General features: G+C 40.4%; 1 protein-coding gene across 2 annotated transcripts in view; it reads left to right on the top strand.

Moving 5' to 3' along the window:
- SOBP (sine oculis binding protein homolog) overlaps positions 1–22,016 on the top strand; it is a 157,622-nt gene that overhangs the window by 35,354 nt on the left and 100,252 nt on the right. For both annotated transcript variants that reach the window (XM_074368552.1, XM_074368551.1), the window contains exon 4: positions 4,292–4,443. In XM_074368552.1, coding sequence (XP_074224653.1) covers positions 4,292–4,443 — 152 coding nt within the window. The remainder of the gene's footprint in view (positions 1–4,291; positions 4,444–22,016) is intronic.

The following is a 22,016-nucleotide window of genomic DNA, read 5'->3' as shown; positions in this document are numbered from 1 at the left end:
CTGTGCCTGGCACTTACTAAATACCAAATAATGGCTAACTATAATTATTTTCCTTTTGGTTCAGTGGTCCAAATTTTCTCTGGGTCTCCCTTATGTTTACTTCTGGAACATAGGGAATTGTACAGAAGCTTCTATAGGACTCTGTAGAGACTTTTAACTTAGACTGCCTTAAAGTTCTTGAAGTTCGGTTATTCCAAGAAGGGCTGCAAAGAAAGCAAACTTTAATCCTAGTTTCTTGCCTGCCTTCCAGGCCATGTCTTTATTCTGTTGTTAAAAATAGCTGCTGCAATAAATAGACTGATGGAGTATTACCTGTGGTTTCATTACATGATGTGTAGAACACACAGGAATCACTTTTGACTGCTTACAACTTGTCTCAAATACAATTCAAGTCTTGAAATGATTATCTGGACATGCATATTCTAGGAAATGTGGGAGGTGTGAAACATCACCAGCAGATACTTTCACATTTTTTTCCTCAGTCTTGGATTCTTATGAAAGTTAGAAACAGGTGGTAAATCTACAGTTTAATCACTTGGTCCATTAAGGCCCTCCTGATTTTCTTTGGGCTCTAGTCAGGTAAGCTAATATGCATGTTCATAGCCAATTAAAATGCCCCTAAATGGCATTGACCAGTGGCCATCCTTATTGTTAAGTCATCAGATAAGGCAATTTCTCAAACAGCTCAGCAAGGCATTCCAGAAATACTTGACTTCATACTTCTTTGCACTATGATAAATAACAATTTTGATTTTATCTCAAAGTAGTTAATCTAAATTTCTCCTTCTGGGATGTAAAGTAGAATAATGTTCTATAGCTCTTTGAACATTAGATTGGAAAGACCCTAAACATTTTGTTAATTAAATCCTAAAGAGGTAGTACAAACTTTTCATGATTAATTGAAGCATGCGTATTTTGACTGATGCATATTTATATGATATAATCATATGAAAAATTTATCATGGTATACAGACTATACACTTTGGGAATGTGATTTAATGGTGTAAATATTTTGCATTTGTTTTTGCATTGTTTATTATGAAAAATACACAGGCTAATAATGGCTGTAAGGAAAAATCTGTGATGTGAATTTTCTTTGAGGTAATCGCAAGTCTCTAATGGCTCAAACCTTTAGCCTAAACCTAAGAAATCAGGTTTTCCCTAGTTCGATTTAAAAAAATTTTTTTTAAATAGATGATGTTTGGAAAGCTAAAGGGTGGAGGCCTTCTATTTTGCTAATGTAAAGCATGCACACAATTCCTGGGTTTCAGATAAAAGCAAAAGATGTGGTTGTTGAAATGAACCAATCCCTTTGGCTTTAAGCAAGTAAGAAAAGCTCACTTTTCTAGGGGTGCGGTCACACTGTTCAAATTGGGGCACCGTCTCATGTCTGGTGGCAGAATTTTGAGCTAGGTCTTATCTTACAAAATTATTTTTAGTAATCACAGTTCTTTGTTTCTTAAATATAGTATTAATAAAAATGGCTTTTCTGAGACTAGAATACCTGAGATATCTAAAACTCTTTTCTTGAACTTTTGGAGCAATCCCTTTTTCAGACTCTTCTATGGAGCATTACCTATTGATAACAGTTTGGTGACAGGAGAGGAGAGATCTAATGGCAGTTTTCCAAAGGGTTTGCCTTTATGAAACAGAATTTTATGAAAAACGGATGAGAATAGTGAATTATTTAACAAGACAGATGCTAACCACCATTCTAACAGTTTTGCAACTGCCAGATGCAAAACAACAGTGCGCAATTTCTTTTGTCTCATCTTCCCATATTGTTACTTTGTAGTACGACTGACTTATAAAAATAATCTGCTTTAAAATTCTACTTTTTGTTTACTAGTTAGCTCTATTGTAAGAAAATATCCTTGCCTCCCCTTAAAAAAAGACAAGTCGTCTGATGATGGAGTAAAGCAGGAAGAAGACCCGTGAGTGGCCTTTTTGCCCCAAGCACCCTTCCTCCAGGCCAGGCCAGTGCACAGGCCAACTGCCCGGCCTTCTTACAGCTTTGCTCTCTACCCTCTGGCACCCCAGTTTCAGCCCATGACAGTTAAAGATCTAGAACTGAAACACTTACTTTTTTTTCTCCCCCAAAGTAGGCTACTTAACGGAAGGAATCGAAAGGGGAAGCCTAATACATGTTCTAAAGTGGGTCCTTGGGAAATGGAATCTCCTTGTTGAACTCTGAGGCCAAATAATTTTCCCCCATAAAAATGTTTTTTTCCTTTCAGATTTCACCAGAATCAAGCTTATTGTCCACGGATCATTTGTGAGAGTTCTGCTGTATCATCTTCTTTTTCAGGAATTTAAGATTTTAAAGCAGCTAATCAATTGGGAAAATAGAAACTATTAGTGCTAGTTAGTTTAATAATGATGAATGATTATTTTAAAAATATACTATTTCTAATCTAATTTAAAAATTTTGAAAAAACTCTGAGTCTTGTTAATTTTTCATGCCATGTTAAATATCTGTATGTAGACAGATGCCATATTAGAAGTCAGACAAGATATAAATAAATCTTTCTTTGAACAGAACAAATTATTAAATGCAGTCGTATGACGTTTGAATTCATGTTATGACTCCATTTAAAGAAAGATGTTATCAAAAATGTTTGATTAACATCAAAGATCGTTTTTTACGCTGTCTCATTTGATAATTAACAATAAATCACAACATGTAATTTGTGAAATAAAAATGGTCATTAAAATGACAATACTTATTCCATTAAGGTAAATCAAATGCTACACATAGTTCTGAGTGATGACACTCAGGGGGGAAAAAAGCCATATCACTGCACTGCAAATTAGTTTGCTTCTAATTTTGCAGGCTGATGACCGCACTGCCTCAAACCAAATCTTTTCTCTGGAAGTGGAATGATTACATGACAGACTCTATGAACCATGAATATGTCAACAACTCATGCACCAGGCCTTGCTTAGCAATTAGTCTTTGGGGGATTTTATTCAGAAATCAGACAACACTATACCAGAGGTTGTTGGGGATTTTATGATTACCATTCATGTCCAGAGTATGCGTCTGGGTTAGTACCGAAAAAATCCATAAAGGAGGAAGAGATGTGGCTAACAGTGGCAATCAATCATGCACATACACATGGTCAATTGGGAGGATCAAGAAAACTTAAGATAAAGCCAAAGCCCCTAGAAGGCAGCAAGGAAGTATTTCTTAGACTTTTACTTATAGTCTCCTATTGTTCCCCGTAAAGAGGCCAATATTTCCTAGACTTCAGTCATTTGAATATCACCATCATTTTTTTTGTTACAGCATCCTGCCACCTATACTATAATTTACTCAATATGTTTTATTAACTGACTCCCTTTAAAAGCCTTTCTTTGTTTTAAGCAGTACTATTTGTGATATCATGGGCTTGTGCTGGTCTAATTTTTCTTCTCTTACAAAGCAAAAGAAATATAGTCATTTAAATAATGAAAATATTTGCATACCACCTAACATTATTCTGAGCTCTCCCATGACATGGGTGGCAGGTGCTGCAGGAGCTTCAAGGACCACCAGTCTGGCTGAGAGTGATCAGGGCAGCTGTGTGACCTCAGGTCCCATTACCATTCCTGCATCCAGGGTCCACGAACTGTATCCTGTGGAGGAGAATTTAAATGAGGCCTGCACCTCCCTAAGGATACCCAGCAGGAAGGCTGCATCATAGGAGACTGCTGAGTGAGCCAGCCTAGTGCCTTTCCGTCGGTAGAACATGGCCACTCAAATCTTTCCTTTTTTTGACTAACCGTATCATTTGGGAATCATGATACTGCAACAGTAAACAACACCCCGTATCCGGTAACAGTAATAGGGAACACGTCCAGATTGGGCCTGGCTCCTGACTGTCCAGGTTCACGTTAGGGCATCACATTTGTAGATTAGCACTGGGTGGCCCAACCAATGTGGATCTTGCAGGCTGTCAGCATCCTTTGAAGAAATGGGTCACTTTGCAAGCTTCATTAATACTGAACCTGGTTTAACCAGGCAGAATAAACATTTGTACCAGGCTAAGAAGCCCTAGGAACCCTTATGGCTCTGCAGTCATGCTCTGGTTTTCAAGTACCTGATGTCTTTTGGAAACTTAGGAGCCAACCAAAAAAAAAAAAAAAAAAAAAAAAAGCCCTGAGCCTTCCCACCAAGAGCTATTTTACTAGGTCAGAAAATGGTGAGGTACGGAAATTACGATCAGACCTCAGGTAGGTTCAGGGTGTGTCTAAGTTTGAAGGGATGTTTGCTTCTGATATGAACATTTTTCTTATACTTTTATTATAGAAGATGATGTGTCAAATGTACAAATAATGTGTGCCTGGTGCCAGAAAGTGGGAATCAAGCGCTATTCCCTGAGTATGGGAAGTGAGGTGAAAAGCTTCTGCAGCGAGAAGTGCTTTGCGGCCTGCCGACGAGCCTACTTCAAGAGAAATAAGGTAAGAGCACCGTAGACAGAGGCGGCCCATGCGGGCCTCTCCAGACCCCGGGCGCATGCGCCTCTTAGCTTCTAGCTGAACTCACTGCGCACCCTGCACCCGTATTCTTTCTGTTTTGTCTGTTCTCTTTCTCTGTCATTCTTAACCTTCTGGAATGAGGAATCCCCTTCTAATGTGTAACTTGCTCTTCAATTTCTCTTGTCTTGGTGTCTGAATTCTGAGAGGGTGAATGGATCTGATGAGGACGCGGTGGTCGCAGCTGGTCTCCTAAGTGACCGCTTCTCTCCAGCAGTAGAGTACCTAGGCGAGAGTCCACGAGAGATCAGCGGTAGAGATTTCTTATCCAGGCTGAGAAACTCGCCACAGCAGCATGGCCAGAGGGCTTTAGTTCACTCAGCGTTACTCTTGTTCCCACTGGGAATATTGCTCTGGTTCTTTCCAAAATCTGATCCACAAATTCTAATTAATCAAGAAAAATGTCAAGTCTTTCTTGACACCTTATGTTAAAGTTGACTGATACTGAGAAAAGGTGAAATAATGAATACATGAACCAACATTGCTCACACAGCCAAGGCGTTGTGAGAAGCATGGTGGGTGAGCACAGGAACAGCCACAGTTAGGGTTTCTTTTTGTTTGTTTGTTTGCTTGCTTTTTTGGTTTTGTTTTGAGACATCTCAGATCTGAAAATGTCCTTTTAGAATAGCATTAGCCACCACTGATGGGAAATGGAATGTATGATGTTTTTACAGTCAACACACACATACACACAGAGCTAAATTTTTAATCTTTAAAGAACTGCTATTGCATTTTGCCACCAGTTATGGAAGTACATTGCTAGTTCTTGATTATTTTCCATTGATCTGTGAATCTGCCTTAGTTCATAAAATCATCCACATTTTGCTAAGCATTTCCATTTCCATAATACAAAATCAAGATTTGTCCTTTCTTGAAGCAAACAATTACCAATTTTTTTAAAGTCTGATATTTGCAATCCTGAAATGCTAATTTTGGGCTTACTGCATTGCAAGAAGCACTGTTGCAGCAAATTGTCTCTTGCCAATTTGGGTCACATCATTCTGCCAAAAAACATAATGCCGAAAGAATTAGGCTGCAGAGTTCAGCGGGGTGGAATTTTAGTAGCAGTCTCTAAGAATTAAGCTCATAATCTTCACTGGGGCAGGGAGGCAAGTAAGGAAATTGTTTGGAATTCTTTTGCGACAGTCAACAGTCAAGTTCACTTTCCCTTGGGAGGGGCCAGTGAGGCTTCAGAGGAGTGTGGTTAGGGCAACGCATGGGAGACACGTTTTGTTTTAATATAAGAGGATTAAAATGATCTCTGAGACCCTGGGGCTCCCGTTTTGAATGCTGAGCACTGGGGTAACAATCACAAGAGTGGACCCAGTGCTTTCATCTTCAAAGCCTTACTTACCACAACAAAATACTTTGCATTCCATCTCAGAAAATGGCTATAGAAGAGGGGTGGGGGATGTCTTTCTATGATTCTGAAGAGTTATGGTTCTGAGTCTTGATGGACTGCCTGTAGTGAATAAAATCCAGCAAGATGAATTTGTCATAATCCCAGGGACACAAATTGATCTTACTTTAGTAAGCCTCTGAAGAAAAGCACCTGATTCCATTTGGAAAAACAGTCCAGAATAGTATTACATACCGTATAAATAATGTACACATATTTATAATGATGAGGTTTGAGGTCAAACTGAATTTAAACTTCCATAGCTTACAGTTTTGAAAAATGAATAACTAGGAGCTAAGATAAGAATTAGCATTTGGAATACTTATAGTAGGTAACCTTTCACTTCCTGCAAGGAGTTATTGGGGTAGTTCTTTGAAGATCCTGCAAAACCTAGGAGTCTAGTGGTTTGAAGTTTAGCCAGTGACTTTGCAAGCTGATCCCAGCAGCCCATTAGTGTACATACAATACCTGTCTTCTCTACAATCTTCATGCTTATTTATGTATTCCAAAGCCCTGCCACACCAGACGTTCTCGTTTTTCAAATAGAGAAATAAACTAGTCACATCGTTTGCTGGATTCTTTTTTTTTTTTTTAATTTTAAGAGCGTTATCTCTGCAACAATATCCTATTATATTACCATAAACAGGTACAGCTGCTGCATTTCTGTTAACTGATAGGATTTTGTGGTCATTTCATTTAGAGCTTGGGTTTCCTAATGGATTGTATTAGATACCAGTCTCCATCCTGCCATTTCTAAGAACTGCTGTAATAAGCCCCAGGGTGTTCCCCACTGAAGACAATAGCAAATAGCTACTTCTCTTCTTGTATCACTTAACAAAAAGTCTTTAGTCCTCATTATTAAAATTGTAGACGTTCTTAATCTTAGAAAAAAGGCAGAATTCTTCCCATTCCTACCAAAACATTTCCTGGTTAAATTCTTCACTTATAAATACTGAGGAGTGGATGGAAAACAGTGAATACTGTGTGCAGAACAGAATTTTGCCCTAGGTATAATGTAGACTTAAAAAAAATGTAAAATTAACTATGCTGTAAATTATGCTTTATAATGACAGCCCGCTTCTTGGTGGATAGCATGCTGGGATCTAAAAATGGTCTCTAAGTTGAACCCAAATTGCAGGCATAACTTTAGAAAGAAAAATCCTAGTAGAAAAGGTAGCTAATTAGGAGAAGTATTCAGCTGACCTCTGTTTTGTGTCTGAGCAACACCTGCATTTGTGAATGTAAATTGGACAGCTGTGCCTGTGTTTCCCATGCTAAACTCTTCACAAATGCTTGGGTATAGAGGCAAGAACTGATTTTCTGCTACAAACAAGGACAAAAATAGCCCAACTCTCAAAATGCAGGCCCACTGAAAACTGGCTCTTTAAATTTCACTTGCTTCTGAAACCTGCTTTCTCTTTGCGTCTCTGTGTTTGTTTGATGGAGTAGGTTAAGAATGTCACATCTTTCTCTCCCAAATCCTGGTGTTATGAAGTAAGGTGGGATGGACTGAAGCCAAGGGAACCCTTTATGGCCTGTAGGTTATATTTTTAAACCAATTTAAAATTTAATTTGAAGAGCAGTTTGGATTGCAAAAATACGTAGGCTTTCTGCAAAATGCTTCTGCTAGGACTGGGAGTCACAGCTGTATTCATTTAAGGAACCTAACTACTAGCTTACACGTTTCAGGATGTTGGCTCTAAGAAGTGTAGAGTGTCAATTCATAATCATATTTCGCCGAATCCTTATCCCCAGCAGGCTCGATTGCTGACACAAAAGTGTTTGAAACAATGGGTAAGAAAAATACTTTTGTAGTCTGTGGGCATCGGCTGAACAATGGGATGTCAATCGCATTATTTGATGCACTGGAGGCTTTTCAGAGAACTAAAGCACATTCTTTTCCCAGCCCCTTTTTGAGGCCACAAGTAGAGAAGAACTTAAGAACATTTCTAGCCTAGCGATGTGCCTAGGAGTCGGAAGGTTGCAGAGACTCCTTCGCGGTTTCTCAAGAGATGCTGAAGTGTTCAGTCCAAGTAATACCTGTTTTACTCTGCACAATAACAGACACTTTTTAAAAAATATTCTTTCCTAAGGGAGTGATGCTTTATAACTGTTATCCCTCCTAAAACAAGAGTAACGACAAGACCACAAATAGTAGTCATTTCTAAATATCCTGTGTTTGATCTTTTTCCTTCTGCAAGGGAAATATCCTGTTGTCTAAACTGATGGCCACAAATCAAGAAAGAAATAAAAATTTATGACAAATGGCCAAAACAGACAATGTAAAGGATGATTGTTTTCTTTCCTTGCTTAGATCTCAAATTTATGGCGTTCTTTGTGGATTAGTGGCATTGATACTTTAGTAACAGACACACATTCCTAAGAGCACCAAAGTTTTGCTTCCTTGTTCTTGTTTTTCCATATCTTGAGACAAGAATAGATTGAAATACTTCTTCAATATCACAGTGTTGCTGTTCCTCCACAGACCATAGTGGGAAGAAACCTGTGTGGATAACAGATAAGGATGAATTAAACATTAAAATGTTATATAGACAGAAACAACATTTGCAGGTGATATCATTAAGAAATCCTAACAATCATGATAATAATAACAAATATTCAATGAGGGGAATGTTGCATAATAAGCATTTCCTTTACTTTCAAACTATATCCCTGGATACATAGCATGTATCATCGTGTTATTTGGAGTTACGTTTTATTTAGACTATTCGTCTTTTTATTAAACTTGAATATATACTGGGAAAGATTTTCAGTTTCAGACTTCGCTATAGAACCTAGTAGTGCAGCAGAAATGTGTTACAGTGGCCTTGATAACCTGTCTACCTTGTTCCTTTAAACACCTGCAAGATTTAATTTGTGAAATGGCTATCATTCATGAAGGTTTGGGGAAGGACATTAAGAAATTGCTTGTAGTTAATGTCTGCTGATTGCCTGAAGCTCAGGCCACAGACTTGATTTTGCCAGCTGTTTGCAAATATTCCTGACTGACAAGAACACTTAGGGAACACCTGAGTTCTTCCTGTGGATTCGCTGTGTTTTTATGGGGCACCAATGGACCTTTTGGGTCTGTCTCCCTGCACCCTGGCCTGCAGGATTGCTTTGGTTCTGCAGCAGCTTGAAACTGCACTGCCAGCCTGCCCACTGCCCACCCGTAGAGTGGCCTCCATCTCCCAGGGCTTTGATCTGCAGGCCAGTGGCTGAGTTAGTTCCCTTTTGGTCACCGCAAACAGGGGTGTCATCGGGAAGCTCTGGGGAAAGGACAACAAAACCACCTGTTTTCTTGCTCTCTGGTATTTTGAAATATGGGATGGAATATTGATGAGCTGCTGCAGCGGAGAACCTATGAAAAAAGCACTAGCAGAGGGGAGGGAATGTGTTAGTCCTTTGAAACACATTCAGCATGAGGGGAGAGCAGGAGAACTCCGGCCAGTGAAGTATGATGTAGGTCAGGCTGAAGTGATGCCGAGGCTCTTGAAGAAAGGCAGAAGGAGTTTTGGAGCAGCACTTCTGCAGGCCAGGTGGGACCCAATGCCCTAGGAAGCCATCCATCAGAAGCCTGGGGAGAAGCATGTGATCTTGGGTTTACCAGAACAGTTGAACACCACTTGAGAAACACTGGTCTAAGGGAGACCCAGAACACAGACAGAATGGGGCCAGTGACTTTGTACTGAAAGAAAGAACTAGCAACCATGTCTAGTTTTGAATGGGCTCCATTTGGGGAGATTGTGGGGGAAACAAATAATTTTAATCTATTACCCAGAATGGATGTCAACTTCTGAATAATATTAGATATTTTAGATTAACTATAAAGAAATGATTAAAACTCCAAATAGCTTCAAGCCTCGATACTTTATTCGACATTTCTTTTCAATGAGCTGAAGGAAGAGGGGGTACTTTTCATAGATCTGAATTTGGTCACCCAGAGATCAATACACAGGGCTATTGACAAAGATGCTTGAATGTTAATTTTCAGACAGTCTCTGGCCATCCTTCTGGTGATAGCTAATGCTATACTACACACTTAAATCAAGTTTTTCTCATCTGAGCTGCCGGTAATTATCCAATCCATCTCAAAGGCACGCTCCTTTTTAGCATTAACCACCGTATCAGATTGCATCAGCTATATTGTGTTCTGGCGACCGCGGCGGCAGAGTGATGAATGCGCGTGCTTTGAGTTCACAGTCCGGGTGTCTGTTTGGGTAGCGGGCAGTTCGGTGAAATAAATGATCAGGAAGGGATCTAGTTATTTGGGACCTGCGATCTCCTTATTGATCCAGTCACTCATATTGCCAGCTCTCTCACCTCGCTGCTAACAGTGTTTCAGTTTATCTGAAGAATGAGCTTTTAAAGAATTATGTAACGGGTTGTTTTCATGGGCTTCTTCAATCATAAGCTACATCCAGCAGAGAGAGTTAGTCTTTGTGCCTGACCTTAAAAGGAAGGTGTCATGAGACCTTACTAGTAAGGACTAAATTGAGGGGAGAAGTTTCTACGAGGGCTTAGCTCACTGTCTAGAGAAACCAAGAGAGAATGATTGTGCATTTTCCTAGGATTGTAGTTATGTTCTGTCAATTCAAATACTTTGTTAAAAATGTGAACTGTCTAAATAAGTGCATGCATAAGAGAGGCCAGGTGGCTTGCTTTGAGATATTTTAAGGTAGTAGTTTGAGTCCAGAATTTCTCTCCTACACTTTTGCAACGTCTGATCATAAAGCCTAGCACACCCAAGAGGGCCATATGCAGGAGATGCAAACTGTTGGCACACTCATGGTTATTTTTGTTTCTCCCCCATCTCAGTACCTCTGGATAGCTTTTGTACACATAAGCAAAAGTGTGAATTGGGCAGGCCATGTGAAATTCTTTGTTCCTTGGGCACTTTGCTCTTTGTTCATATTATCAGAGATTAGGAGGGAATAAAGGAAATCTTGCCGCAGAAGGCCACTTAATTTCTGCCCCAGCAGCTCAGCCTAAGAATGGGAAATTCCCTGTGTAACAATCCATTCTGAGGGTGGTCATGCACACGGCGGAATCTAATGCCTCCTGACAGACTGCCTTTGGAGGTTACAAACATCAGTCTGTTGCCTTATCTGTAAACACAGGCCGTGGGCCAGAGCTGGGCACTGCTACAAGCACTAGAAGGCAGATCAATGGTTTAATGAATCCATAAAGGATGCTTGAACTCTGCTGCAATTTACTGAGCACTCTAGTTAAATGAAACTCCTGTAGTCTTTAACAAAGCTAGAGATAATCAATGGCTGGAGATGGCAGGCAGTGTCCAGTAATCCCAACCTCCCAGAATTTGTGTTGTTTTCTCATTGCTAACAGAGGTTTGGTCAGGTCCAGGCTCCAGGGCTCACTACTGCTATATTGATATTTTCTGAATGTTTGAGCTGAATTTGGCCTGAAGATAACCTAAGTGTAGTAGTGTTACTTCTGCGAGAACTATTTTTAAAAGCTTTGGAATATTATTGAAAACAACATTTCTTTAAGGCAGTGAGATTAAACTCAAGAGTTATATTTAATTTAACATGTGGTGTCTTTGTAAGGCATCCCCATGATGAAAAGTAAATAAGTAAATATAATTCATTCTTAATTCCCAAAATGTCAAATTGCATTGTGTTGGAGAGCCCAGTTAATCCTTCCATGGTAAAATATTCCTCATTAGTTTGCTATGGTTAAGGGTTAACCTCTCCTATAATAAATTCAGATATTAATGTATTTTCTGCTTAATTCAACTTCTAATAGAGGAAAATACAGTTAGTAGATACATATTGTTTTACTTCCAAATGTGCTTTGGAAATATACTGATTTATGAGAGAGCTTTAGAGGCATATAGAAAAATTCCTTAATAAATATGTTGAAGTGTGTTTTTTTCCCACTTTTGATTGTGGAAGAGTGACTGCCTTGACTTTGAAAGGATTATTTTTTCCCACAGAGATAGTAGAATTTATGACATAAATGAAAGATTTTGCATCCAATTTTTGTCACACTAACTTAAATGGAATGTTTCACTTTCTTAACTAGCTAATTAGCAGAGAGCTGGCTCCTACCCTAGTGAGTGTATTTGGGGGGTTCAGTGGGGAACAGGAGTTTTGAGGTATCATGACTGCTTGTTTACATCACAGGCCTTTGCCAAACATTCCATGAAAAAGTGGTGATTTCTGTATGGAGCTAATATGAGAAGAATCTCTGAAGGCCCTGACACTTTTTGTGCTCATTGGTAGGATTGTATGTTTCGTAAGTGGAGGCAGTTAAGTTGTTGGTGTCCAAGAGTTTAGAGATACAGAGACCCAGGTGTAGGTGAGATAAAGTTAAGCAAATAGTCAAAGACAAGGGGAATTTGCCCAACGGGAGACAAGTGCCTCTGGGCTGCTCTTTTGCTTGTTTTTAGCCAAGCTTAAGGAAAAACCCCTTGTTATTTATTCATCCATTCATTCTTAGAAAATAAAATAAAAAATTATATTGAGATCCTATAATGTGCTAGGTACTGTTTTAGGTTTGGTGGCTACATCATTGAATAAGATGAAACTCCCTGCCTTAAAGGGACTTACAATCTATTCTCTAAGGGAGATAGATAACATGCAAGTCAAAATATGTATATATCTAACACAATTTTAGGCAGTGAAAAATGCTATAAAAAAAAAAGCAGGGTGAGTGGGTGGATAGTGATAGAATTCTGTTTTATATCTGATGGTCACAGACGTTATCTTTGTGGAGGTGATATGTGGGGAGGGAGAAAATGAAGTGATGGAGCTAGATATGTGAAGAACTGGCAGCAGAGGGCTCTAGAGAGGAGGGGGAACAACTGAAAGGCAGAGGTCCTAAGACAGGAACATGTTTGAGCAACAGCAAGAAGGTCAGAGTGTCTGAATGATCATGGTGGTTGGGACCAGATCATGTAGGCTGGAGAGGTAATAGTTTGGATTTTATTCTAAGTGTGATGGCAGCTACTGGAAGGTGTTGAGCAGGGTGCATGACATGATCTGATTTTTCTTCTTGATTGGATCTCTGTCAAGGAAGTAATACATTTAAGATCCTGGATGCAAAGGGGATTTGGAGAGTAAGAAAGGCAACAGCATTCCCATCAAAGTTGGGTGTGTCTGGCAATAGAAAACTAAAAATATCATTTTCACTGAATTATTCATTCATAGTTATGAAACATTTCCCAGTAGCAAAAGTGTATTGAACAAATTTAGTTTTCTTTTTCTTTTCTTTTTTTTTCTTTCTTTCTTTTGGCTGTGGGAAGAAATGAACCAAGGATGGACGTTGTTGGTTAAATGTTCTGACACAGCAGTTTTCTTTCTATAGGGTAGATAGGGTGTGCTTCAGAAGGTGAGCTCAAACTCTGTAGAACCAAATTCTTGTCCTGGGAGACCTGTACAATCCACAGGCTTCTCAGGCTCGACCTCTAGAAGCAGCATGATGAAAAGGAGATGGTTACATTGAAGGGACCATCTTTGGGATCAGATTATTCTAAAGTCTGTTTTATTCCAAGAGTAGACCCAATTTGGTGATTGCATACTCTCAGGGTGTATCAGGATTTTTAATGCAAGTAAGAGAAGACCCAAATCAAACTGGTTTAAGCAATAAAAGGTGTCTTTTATCTGATGGAACTGTAGAGTCCTAAGTTTGAGTGTGCTTCAGGGCATGTTGATCCTGCAGTGCAGCGGTCTTATCATGGTCTCATCCCTTCATATGTCTATATATTCTTCTGTATAGACTGTTGGCCATAATTCCAAGGCAAGCTCTCCAGAGGCCATGGGATGGCTGCTAGTGGCAGTCAGGGCTATATGCTTCTTTGTTCACATCCAGCAGAAGACAGAGTGCCTATGTCCTAGCATTTCAAGCAAGAGTCTTGAAATTCAAACTCATTGTCTTTGCTAAGGTCACATGCTTGTGCCTGAACTGGGGACTATGACCAGGGCAAATGGATGTTCTGATTATCTTGAGCTGATCAGGGCTTCCTTCTGACATTGGAGTTGGGCTCATTTTCCTTTAAAGCCTATGGGAAGCTGCATGGGGAAGGGTAGCTACCAGAATGAAAATCTGGAAACTGTTTAAAGAGGGAAGGAGTCAGAGTGATGGCTGATGGTAGGTGCTAGCAAATGTCCACAGGAGAGAAGGAGAGGTGATCCCATGAGGTGGGATTCTTCACACAATGAATGTGTCAAGCCCATCGATTTTTGTCATGTAGAAGGAATCTGAAACCCATGTATGGACTGAAAAATAAAAACGTGGTTAACATTCATCATAGGGCCCTTAGATGAACTACCTCTTCTACCCAGGACCAGCTGCTTTGACAAACCCTGTAATTAGAATGTTGGTTTTAGTGCCAGGACCAAAGTGCTGACTCTTTCTATTCTTTTTGGACTCTATAGAACATGAGATTGCACAGAGCTAAGACAAAGGGATTATAGTTAGCTGTCAGATATACTCATTTATGAAGAGGAACAAGGGTGCAGTTAAAATAGCAGAGAGCCCAGTATGTAGTTTGATCAGTATCAGTGGCCTGAGAGATGTTGGCCAAGTACCATATTTGATGTGGGGTGGCAGATGCCTGAGACTGGATGGGTGATGGGATGAGGCTGCTGTTACCCATTAAGAGTCTGCTCGCCTACACATTTAAGATACTTTCTCTGTGGCTGAAAACAGAAGGGAAAGGAGAATGTTCAAACAAATTTTAATTTAGTCTAAGGCTGAATATATCGAGTTCAGGTGACCAAGAGAGCAGAGACCTTGGAGGCTGCAGTTGTTAATTAATCTTTTAATCAATTTATTTATTCAATGAATATTTGTTGAACAGCTACTATGTTCCAGACACTGGAGATACAGTGGCCCCCCCAAAAAACCCAAAACAACCTAGGTTCCTGCCCTCATGAAGCTTACAATTCAGTGGGGGATGGACATTTATTTTAATAATAACACAGATGAGAAATCACCACTGTGGCAAGTGCTATGATGGTCTGGGCACAGTGCTGTGAGAGCCTCTCTTAGGGAGATCCGACTAGTCAGGAGATCTGGAAACATCCCTGAGGAAGTAGCACTTGAACAGAAATCTGAGAGATGGAGAGGTGTTAAGTAGGAGGAATGGGGAAGGGCTGAGGACGCCACAGCGTGATTTCCAATCCTGGCCCTGACTTGCTACTTCTTTGTTCATTTCAAGTTCTTTTCGAAGGAATGGAACTTTCCCTCCAAGCAAAAAAAAAAAAAAAAAAAACCATTGAACAAATGAATATTCCCTGGAAAAAGAATCCCATTTATCCACTTGTTTATGCCTGCCTGCCTGCCTGCCTTCCTTCCTTCCTTTCTTCCTTCCTTCCTTCTGCCGACCCTTGGAGATTCGTTGCTTGCCTCTTGGCTTCTGCCGTCCTTGACTCTTCACTCAACTTCATAACTATTGTCAGCACATTAATACTAATTCATTTCAGGGACTGTACTGACAGCTTGTAACTCCTGGAGGAGTAAAATTTTTAAAATAAATAAGATAAAAAAGAAAAATAATGATAATGATAAGAACCTAAGTGTTTTAGTTATCAGATGTATCAGAAAAGCAACAGTGACCATAGGGAAAAGATTGGGTGAAAATACACTGATTTGAGAGAAAAAAATAGTGTCATGACAAATGTGGTTGGATGGTTGAAAATAAATGGGTAAGCTACTTTAAGATGGAAAGATTTCCCCTCTACCCCCTACCCCACTGAGGGTGGAAAGAGATGTGGCTTTGCTATAGGGAGAAATTATAGAGCTATGTTAACATTAATGCCAGGGCAGACAGGAAGTTTGGGCGATGATAAATTCCAGCAAAGAGGAATGCTTATTGACACGCAGGTCCCCAGACTAGACAACTGTGATAAAATGGAAACAGAGCAGCACGTCTGCTGGCACGATTGCGGAGGGTGGTTCCCATGGTACATGGTGTGGCAGGAGGGAGGAATTCTCCTCCCTTTCTCTGTCGTCTTGGTTTCTGCCTAGCATTTCATTTAGCACCTAGGATCAGGGTGATAGGACCATAGAAATGTAGTGATAAATAAAAAGCCAGGTACGTAACTGGGATTTAATCTTCCTGGGTCTTAACTGGGTGACGTGGACATGCCTATTCTAAATGAAAGGGGTCTCCATCACTCTTCATGGTGCAGAGAGAGATGACCCTTATCAAGCTTAACCAAACCTGCACCTGCCTCAGGACCGTGAGTGGAAACCACCGTACAGTTCAGCTGGAGTCAACAGCCTCCTTTCCAGTTCCAGTAACTTCTGAAAACTACATATAGTGACAGTCATTTCCAAAAGAGGCTGATTTTAAAACTGTGATGAAAATGGCTAACAGCAGGCTGAAGGTTAAAGTAAAAAACTTAAAAACCATAAAATCTGCCTGGAGGCTATTTAAGCAAACTGTTTTCGAGGCACAGATGGTTCATATACCTCTGAGCCAAAAACAAAAAAAGTAAAAAAGGGACAGTAAAGCTGGCGTGATTAAGCAGACAAGTATGAAAGTTTTATTAGACTAAAAAGGCATCCTTTAGAAAAGTGAAAAATCTGTCTCAGGAAATTCAGAAGACATGTTAAAGACCAATGGAGAATGGAGAGGACAAACAGATGACATGTCAGAAAGCAACCAAAGATGGTGAGAACACACAATGTGTTTATGTACATTGGGTATCAGAAGCTGTGCTCTAAGGAGATCAGAAAGCAGCATAAGAGAAAGATGTAGCATGTGGAGAGTTGGGTGTGGCTTCCCTGCCTGTATTTTTGATGCAGAGAGGTTTTTTATAGGAATTTGGTGCAACTTAAATGGTAATTTGAAGCTCCAAAAAAAATCAGCTGGAGCAAATTTGAGAAGCTTAAGTGCCATAAAGCACAGGGTCCAACGCATGTGAAGGAAATAAAGTATGATGTAGCTGTTGGTGTTATTAACAGCCGTAAGCATATCTGAGAACTGGGAAATCTTTGGGGTGGGTGGGTCTCCAGCCACTTTTGAGGGTACCCTTGGGTGCTTATGGATGTAATGCTCCAAGTATGTTCCTGTGCATGGGCAGTGCAGGGGCATAGGTGGGTACATGTGCAGAAAGTCTCTGGTTTTTAGACTGGTGAGCTTCCATTATCATAATTGTGAGAAAAGTCAGACTCTGAAGAATAACCAAACAGTGCAGAGTTGTAGGGTCATCATTTGAGAAGCCTCCTTTGAGAAAAAAATAGTACTTTTGTCTTGCATTAACATTCAACATAAACCTAAATAAAAATGACCAAATATAGCCTTGCAAAAGTAAGGTAAACTTGGATTTTCCAAAATCCAAGTAATTCACTTAGAGTTTGGCTGACTCTTTCTGAAGGGACCCTGGAGGAAAATAAATAACTGAAGGCAAGGAATAAAGCCTTGCCTTGGATTAAGAACGTAGGTAAGGAGTGAATGATATTCCTCGGAGTACAGTTAAATTAATAGCATGCCATCCCAGGGGTTTATATTAGGCGTAGTGTCACTTAATATACTGATTGCTTATTTGGAAGTGATGTCAGGATGGAGAAGTTTGTTACTTTCTCTAAATCGCTTTCATTTGAAAAACCATAGAAGAGTATCTCCCCTCTCTCTCCTTGCCTGCCCTCCCCCAAATAAACCCTGCTCTACAAATACATAAATATAATGAGGAATGCCATTTCCATTCACCGAGCTATCAGCCAACATAAGGAAACAAAAAATTTCAATCTCCATACTCCCTGATATGGGTTGCCTCTTAGAAGCACCTCCAGAGAGCAGAATGTCCTTCTGTGTGAAGGGGGCTCAATTGTGTTCCTTGCCTAGAGTAAAAAAAATATGTAGCTTTTAAATGTTTGACTGCATTAAAGACAATCTTTTCAAGTGGATAAAAGTATATCAAATAATATGCTGATAATCAAGCTTTGTCCCATCTTCACAGGAAATGTGAAGTTTGTTTTTCTTTAACCTGATTTTTATAAAAGACTAATGCTGAACTTTAAAAGAGTTGACACGGAGGATTAAATATATTTTCATTAGACTCTGGGCTATACAAATATGGGACATGAGAGCCTGAAAAGGCATTCTGTGGAGGACAAAAGAACCAATAATAAAACTAAATAACTGGTAAAGATAAATGTAATGAAAGTGTACCCTGCCTCTTAACACTCAGGGGTAACCTTTGCAGTTGGCCATCATGGAGAAAGACTGGGTCAGACTCCATGGCAGATGGTTTAATACACAATGCATATATATTAGTCCACCGAGGCAGCCCTGGAAACGCAAGCAGGTTGTTAATGATCGTGTATAGCAGTTGTGAGCTGCTTCTGCTCTTGCAGTAAGGTATTCAGATGTCATGCTTCAAGGTTCAGGTTGATGAGTTTCTGGGTTGGGAAAACATTCCCCACTTTGTATTGCCCTGCATAGCTGATGGGCCATTCTCCAGGGAAGGGGTGATTTAGGCTACATCAGGTAAATAGAAGAGAGAGAAGGTGGACTCACACCCGAGGTCCATGATTCAGTTTGACAACTTCTTACTTCTGATTAAACTGGTAACATCGATAGTACACTGAGTATGAGTATGAGTGAATCAAATATGAAGACACTAGATAGACGTCTCTGCTATAAATCTAGTGAAACTTCAAACCTGATTAGTGAGTCAATACTGATTTTTAAAAAAAGAATCCCCAATCTTATAGCCCCTTAGCTCCTGTATCCTGAATGGTTTAATAAGTAAAAAAGAATATTGGCCTCCCAAGTTCCAGAGCATTAATATTGACTTAAAGCGTGAATTAAAACAGATAAACTCCAGAGAATTAATTATGAAGAGGCATACTCCTAAGGCCAGGGATGGAGCTTGTAGAAATTATTTGTATTTATTGAAGCTTAAATCAAGACAGTCAGAATCAAATAGAAATTCAGGAAGAGTTGAATGAAATGTTTAGATGCCTTACAGTGTTTCATTTAGGGTATTGTTTTGTATTAAATGTGATGAGTTAAAAAAAAGTAAAATAAAAAATGTGATGAGAGAAGAGAATTAAAGTGCAGCAAAGTTAACAGAGGTGAGATTCACATTTCCATTCCCTGCAAGCTGGAGTCCTCTTCTCATTCAAGCCCTTTTGCTCCCTTCCTTTGTATTTCTAATGCAGCCATTTATCATTTAAATATCAGTGAAGTTTAATTCTTTGTAACTCTGACATTCAGCTCTGGACAAGATGTTTGACACCCCAGGGTCTGAATGTTTGGCTGAATACTGGTCTGGGGCTGATAGTGATGATGTGGACCTCAATTTCCTTCTCCATGTGTATGCAGGGAGAGAAGAGGATGTATTAAACAAAACCTATGTCAGAAGGATTAGCACAGGTTTTCTCTATCACCTGTACTCTCCAGGTACATCCAGAGCCTGGTAGCCATCACCATGTTGCTCTAGCCAGCGGTGCAGGGGGTGAGAATTAGAGAGCCTCACTCACTCCTGGGCAGCCTGGCATCCACGGGGCTCCTCCTCTCCACATCTGGAAGGCCAAGCTTGCTCCTAGTGGAGACAGGAAGGAAGTTGGTTGCTCCAATCTCGATCATGGGTTCTGAGGCTGAAATAAATCCTTCTGTCACTTGGCCCCTTCCCAGGGGCTGCTATCAGCAAGACCATGGACAGCTGGACCTAGTACTTTTGGTATGGGCCAGAAGAGTGGCCTTGGTTGGGAAGTAAAAGGCTGGAGAGAAGTGCAGGGATGCATATTTGGGTACAGACTGGTGCATGTGCAACCCATGAATGAAGCCGCAGCTCAGTCAGGTCCTCAGAGGCTGGACCCATCTCAGGGCTGGGTGCCATGGAACACAGAAATCTGAGACATGGTTTCTGCTCAGAAGAATGTCTGCCTGAGTGTGTGAGTTTTCCTGTGCTTGCATGGAAATTGACCTCATACCTCTCATTTATTCTCTTAGTCATTGATGCGGTGTCCAGAGCACGCTGGGCATTGCTCTGTGGCTGGGGAGACAAAGATAAATAAGGAGAGGTCTCTGCCTCTAAGTACAGCTGAAGAGAAGAGCCCAACAAATAAACCAGTGATATGGTGCAAGGCAGGCAGGACAGCTGTGGGTAAGAACTGGGGGCCAGATGGACTTCCTGCAGCCCAGGGGCCAGGCTGTAGGCCTGAGTGAGCACACGTGAGGATGGAGACCAAAATGTAAATTCAGGAAATGGGATGGATAGGAACAAAGCTAAGGATGGTGAGGCAGAAATGAGAGCGCCACACATCACACATTAAAAACAGCTGTATAACCCTTATCACAACTCCCACATTATGTTTTAACGTTTTAAAACATTACCAACTTTAACAGAATGCTTAATATCATTTTGTCTTCTGGTTGTACTATAAAGATTCTTCTATAATAGAAGCAGCAAAGTAGACAATGTATAGAAGTGGCTCATGACAGACACGTGAAGGTTTGCATGCTTATCTGCACACTTCCTAGACTGTTCAAACTGAGAGTGATGTTAGAAAGCTTCTCCGACATCCTCCTTTTACAGATGAGAAAACGGTGGCCCCGAGGAGAGAAGTGACTTGCAGGGGTCATGCAGCTAGTGAAGGACAGATACCTCAGATCTGCAGCCGGGGTGTGGTCTCTGATGTTAATAAGAGGAGAGCTGTAATGGCGGTGGTCTGAAGAGCAATGAAAACTGCACTTCCTTATGATTAGAATACCAGTATTTAGTAATTGTACATATAGACTTTATAAAAGGGCTTAGTGTGCTATTTTTCAAACTTTTATTTACCATGAACTTGTAGTAAGAAATAAATTTTGCTTTGTAATTTAGTATACACACACACACACACACACACACACACACCCAAATTCATACCCTATTTCATGGTATCTAAGTCACTTTGATGCTGACATTTTCTTGATTTTACCTGAAAGTATCAACAGAAGATTTTCACATAGTTATGTCACAACTGCAACCTGGCTGACAACGATTGTAAGATGTATTGTGATTTCAGAAGTATTAAAATGTGAAAAGGTTTAGGCTTTAGAATGCACAAAATAGGGCATTCTGTTTAAAACCAAAACAGAAGTTTCATAAAACAATACTTATTTTCCTACATGATGTACTCTGGAATTTTCTTTTCTGTTCTTTTCTATCTCATTGAAAAGTTGCTGGTTAGGAGTCCTAAATGGATTGAGAAACTTGCTTGAAAATAGATATGCAGATAGATTTGTACTAAATGTAATTATTATGGCAGGATAGGGGGCCCTTCTAGGCCTCACCATTGGAGTCTCCTTGACCTTAACACTGCAGTTTTACCAGGTGGAATCAAGGTATTTCTATCAGCTCTTCTGAACTTTCATTGTGGACTCTCTGAACAGAGTCATATTTATCCCTTAAAAAAGCCAGTGGTTGCCCCACTTGTAATTTGTTTGTAAGTGTGCATTTGTCTTGGTGGAGAACTGGGGGCGATGGATGCACTGATCAGACAGTAAAAGGGAATGCTCAGATTTGAAACACGCTAGGCAAGCTCACGTGTGAGGTGAAAGTGAGGTAGGAAGGTGGAGGCGACCAGCCAGGGAGGAGGGTCCGGAGAAGTGAAGGGGAAGAGGAGGAGCAGCCTCCCAGGCAGCTTCCACTGTGGTTCTGAGCCTCGGGCCAAAGGTGATGAGGAGTTAAATGGAGGGATAAACGGTCGCCATGTTTGGCCCCATCTTCTTCCCACCGCAATCAGTGAGCCAGTGGCCAGTCGTGTCCCGCAGAGCCACGCTGCTCATCACGGGGTAAGGCTCATCCCTCCCCAGGGCTGGCCCACGTCCCGGGAGTTGTTTGGGTGGACAACCTGGCTGCCAAGGGTAAAGAGTAGTCGAATCTATTTCATAGTAGGCCGATAAAGAAATGATGGCCAAGGCTTCCTGATTTAAATAATTTGATAATCACAGCCAGATTAGAGGCAGGGTGAGGGTGGAATGGGGCACAGACCTGCATAGGCAACTGTCTGGGGCAGGGGTTCTTAACCTCTTGTTTGAATCATGGCCTCCTTAGATAATCTAAAGAAAACATCAGAGTGGACATTTTCTCCAGGAAATAAACATACATACAGAGTTTACAGATAATTTCACGAG

This window comes from Camelus bactrianus, chromosome 8 (assembly GCF_048773025.1).
Source record: "Camelus bactrianus isolate YW-2024 breed Bactrian camel chromosome 8, ASM4877302v1, whole genome shotgun sequence".
Taxonomy (NCBI): Eukaryota; Metazoa; Chordata; class Mammalia; order Artiodactyla; family Camelidae; genus Camelus; species Camelus bactrianus.
Note: the sequence above shows the minus strand (reverse complement) of the source record. Positions and strands in the feature narration are given on the sequence as shown.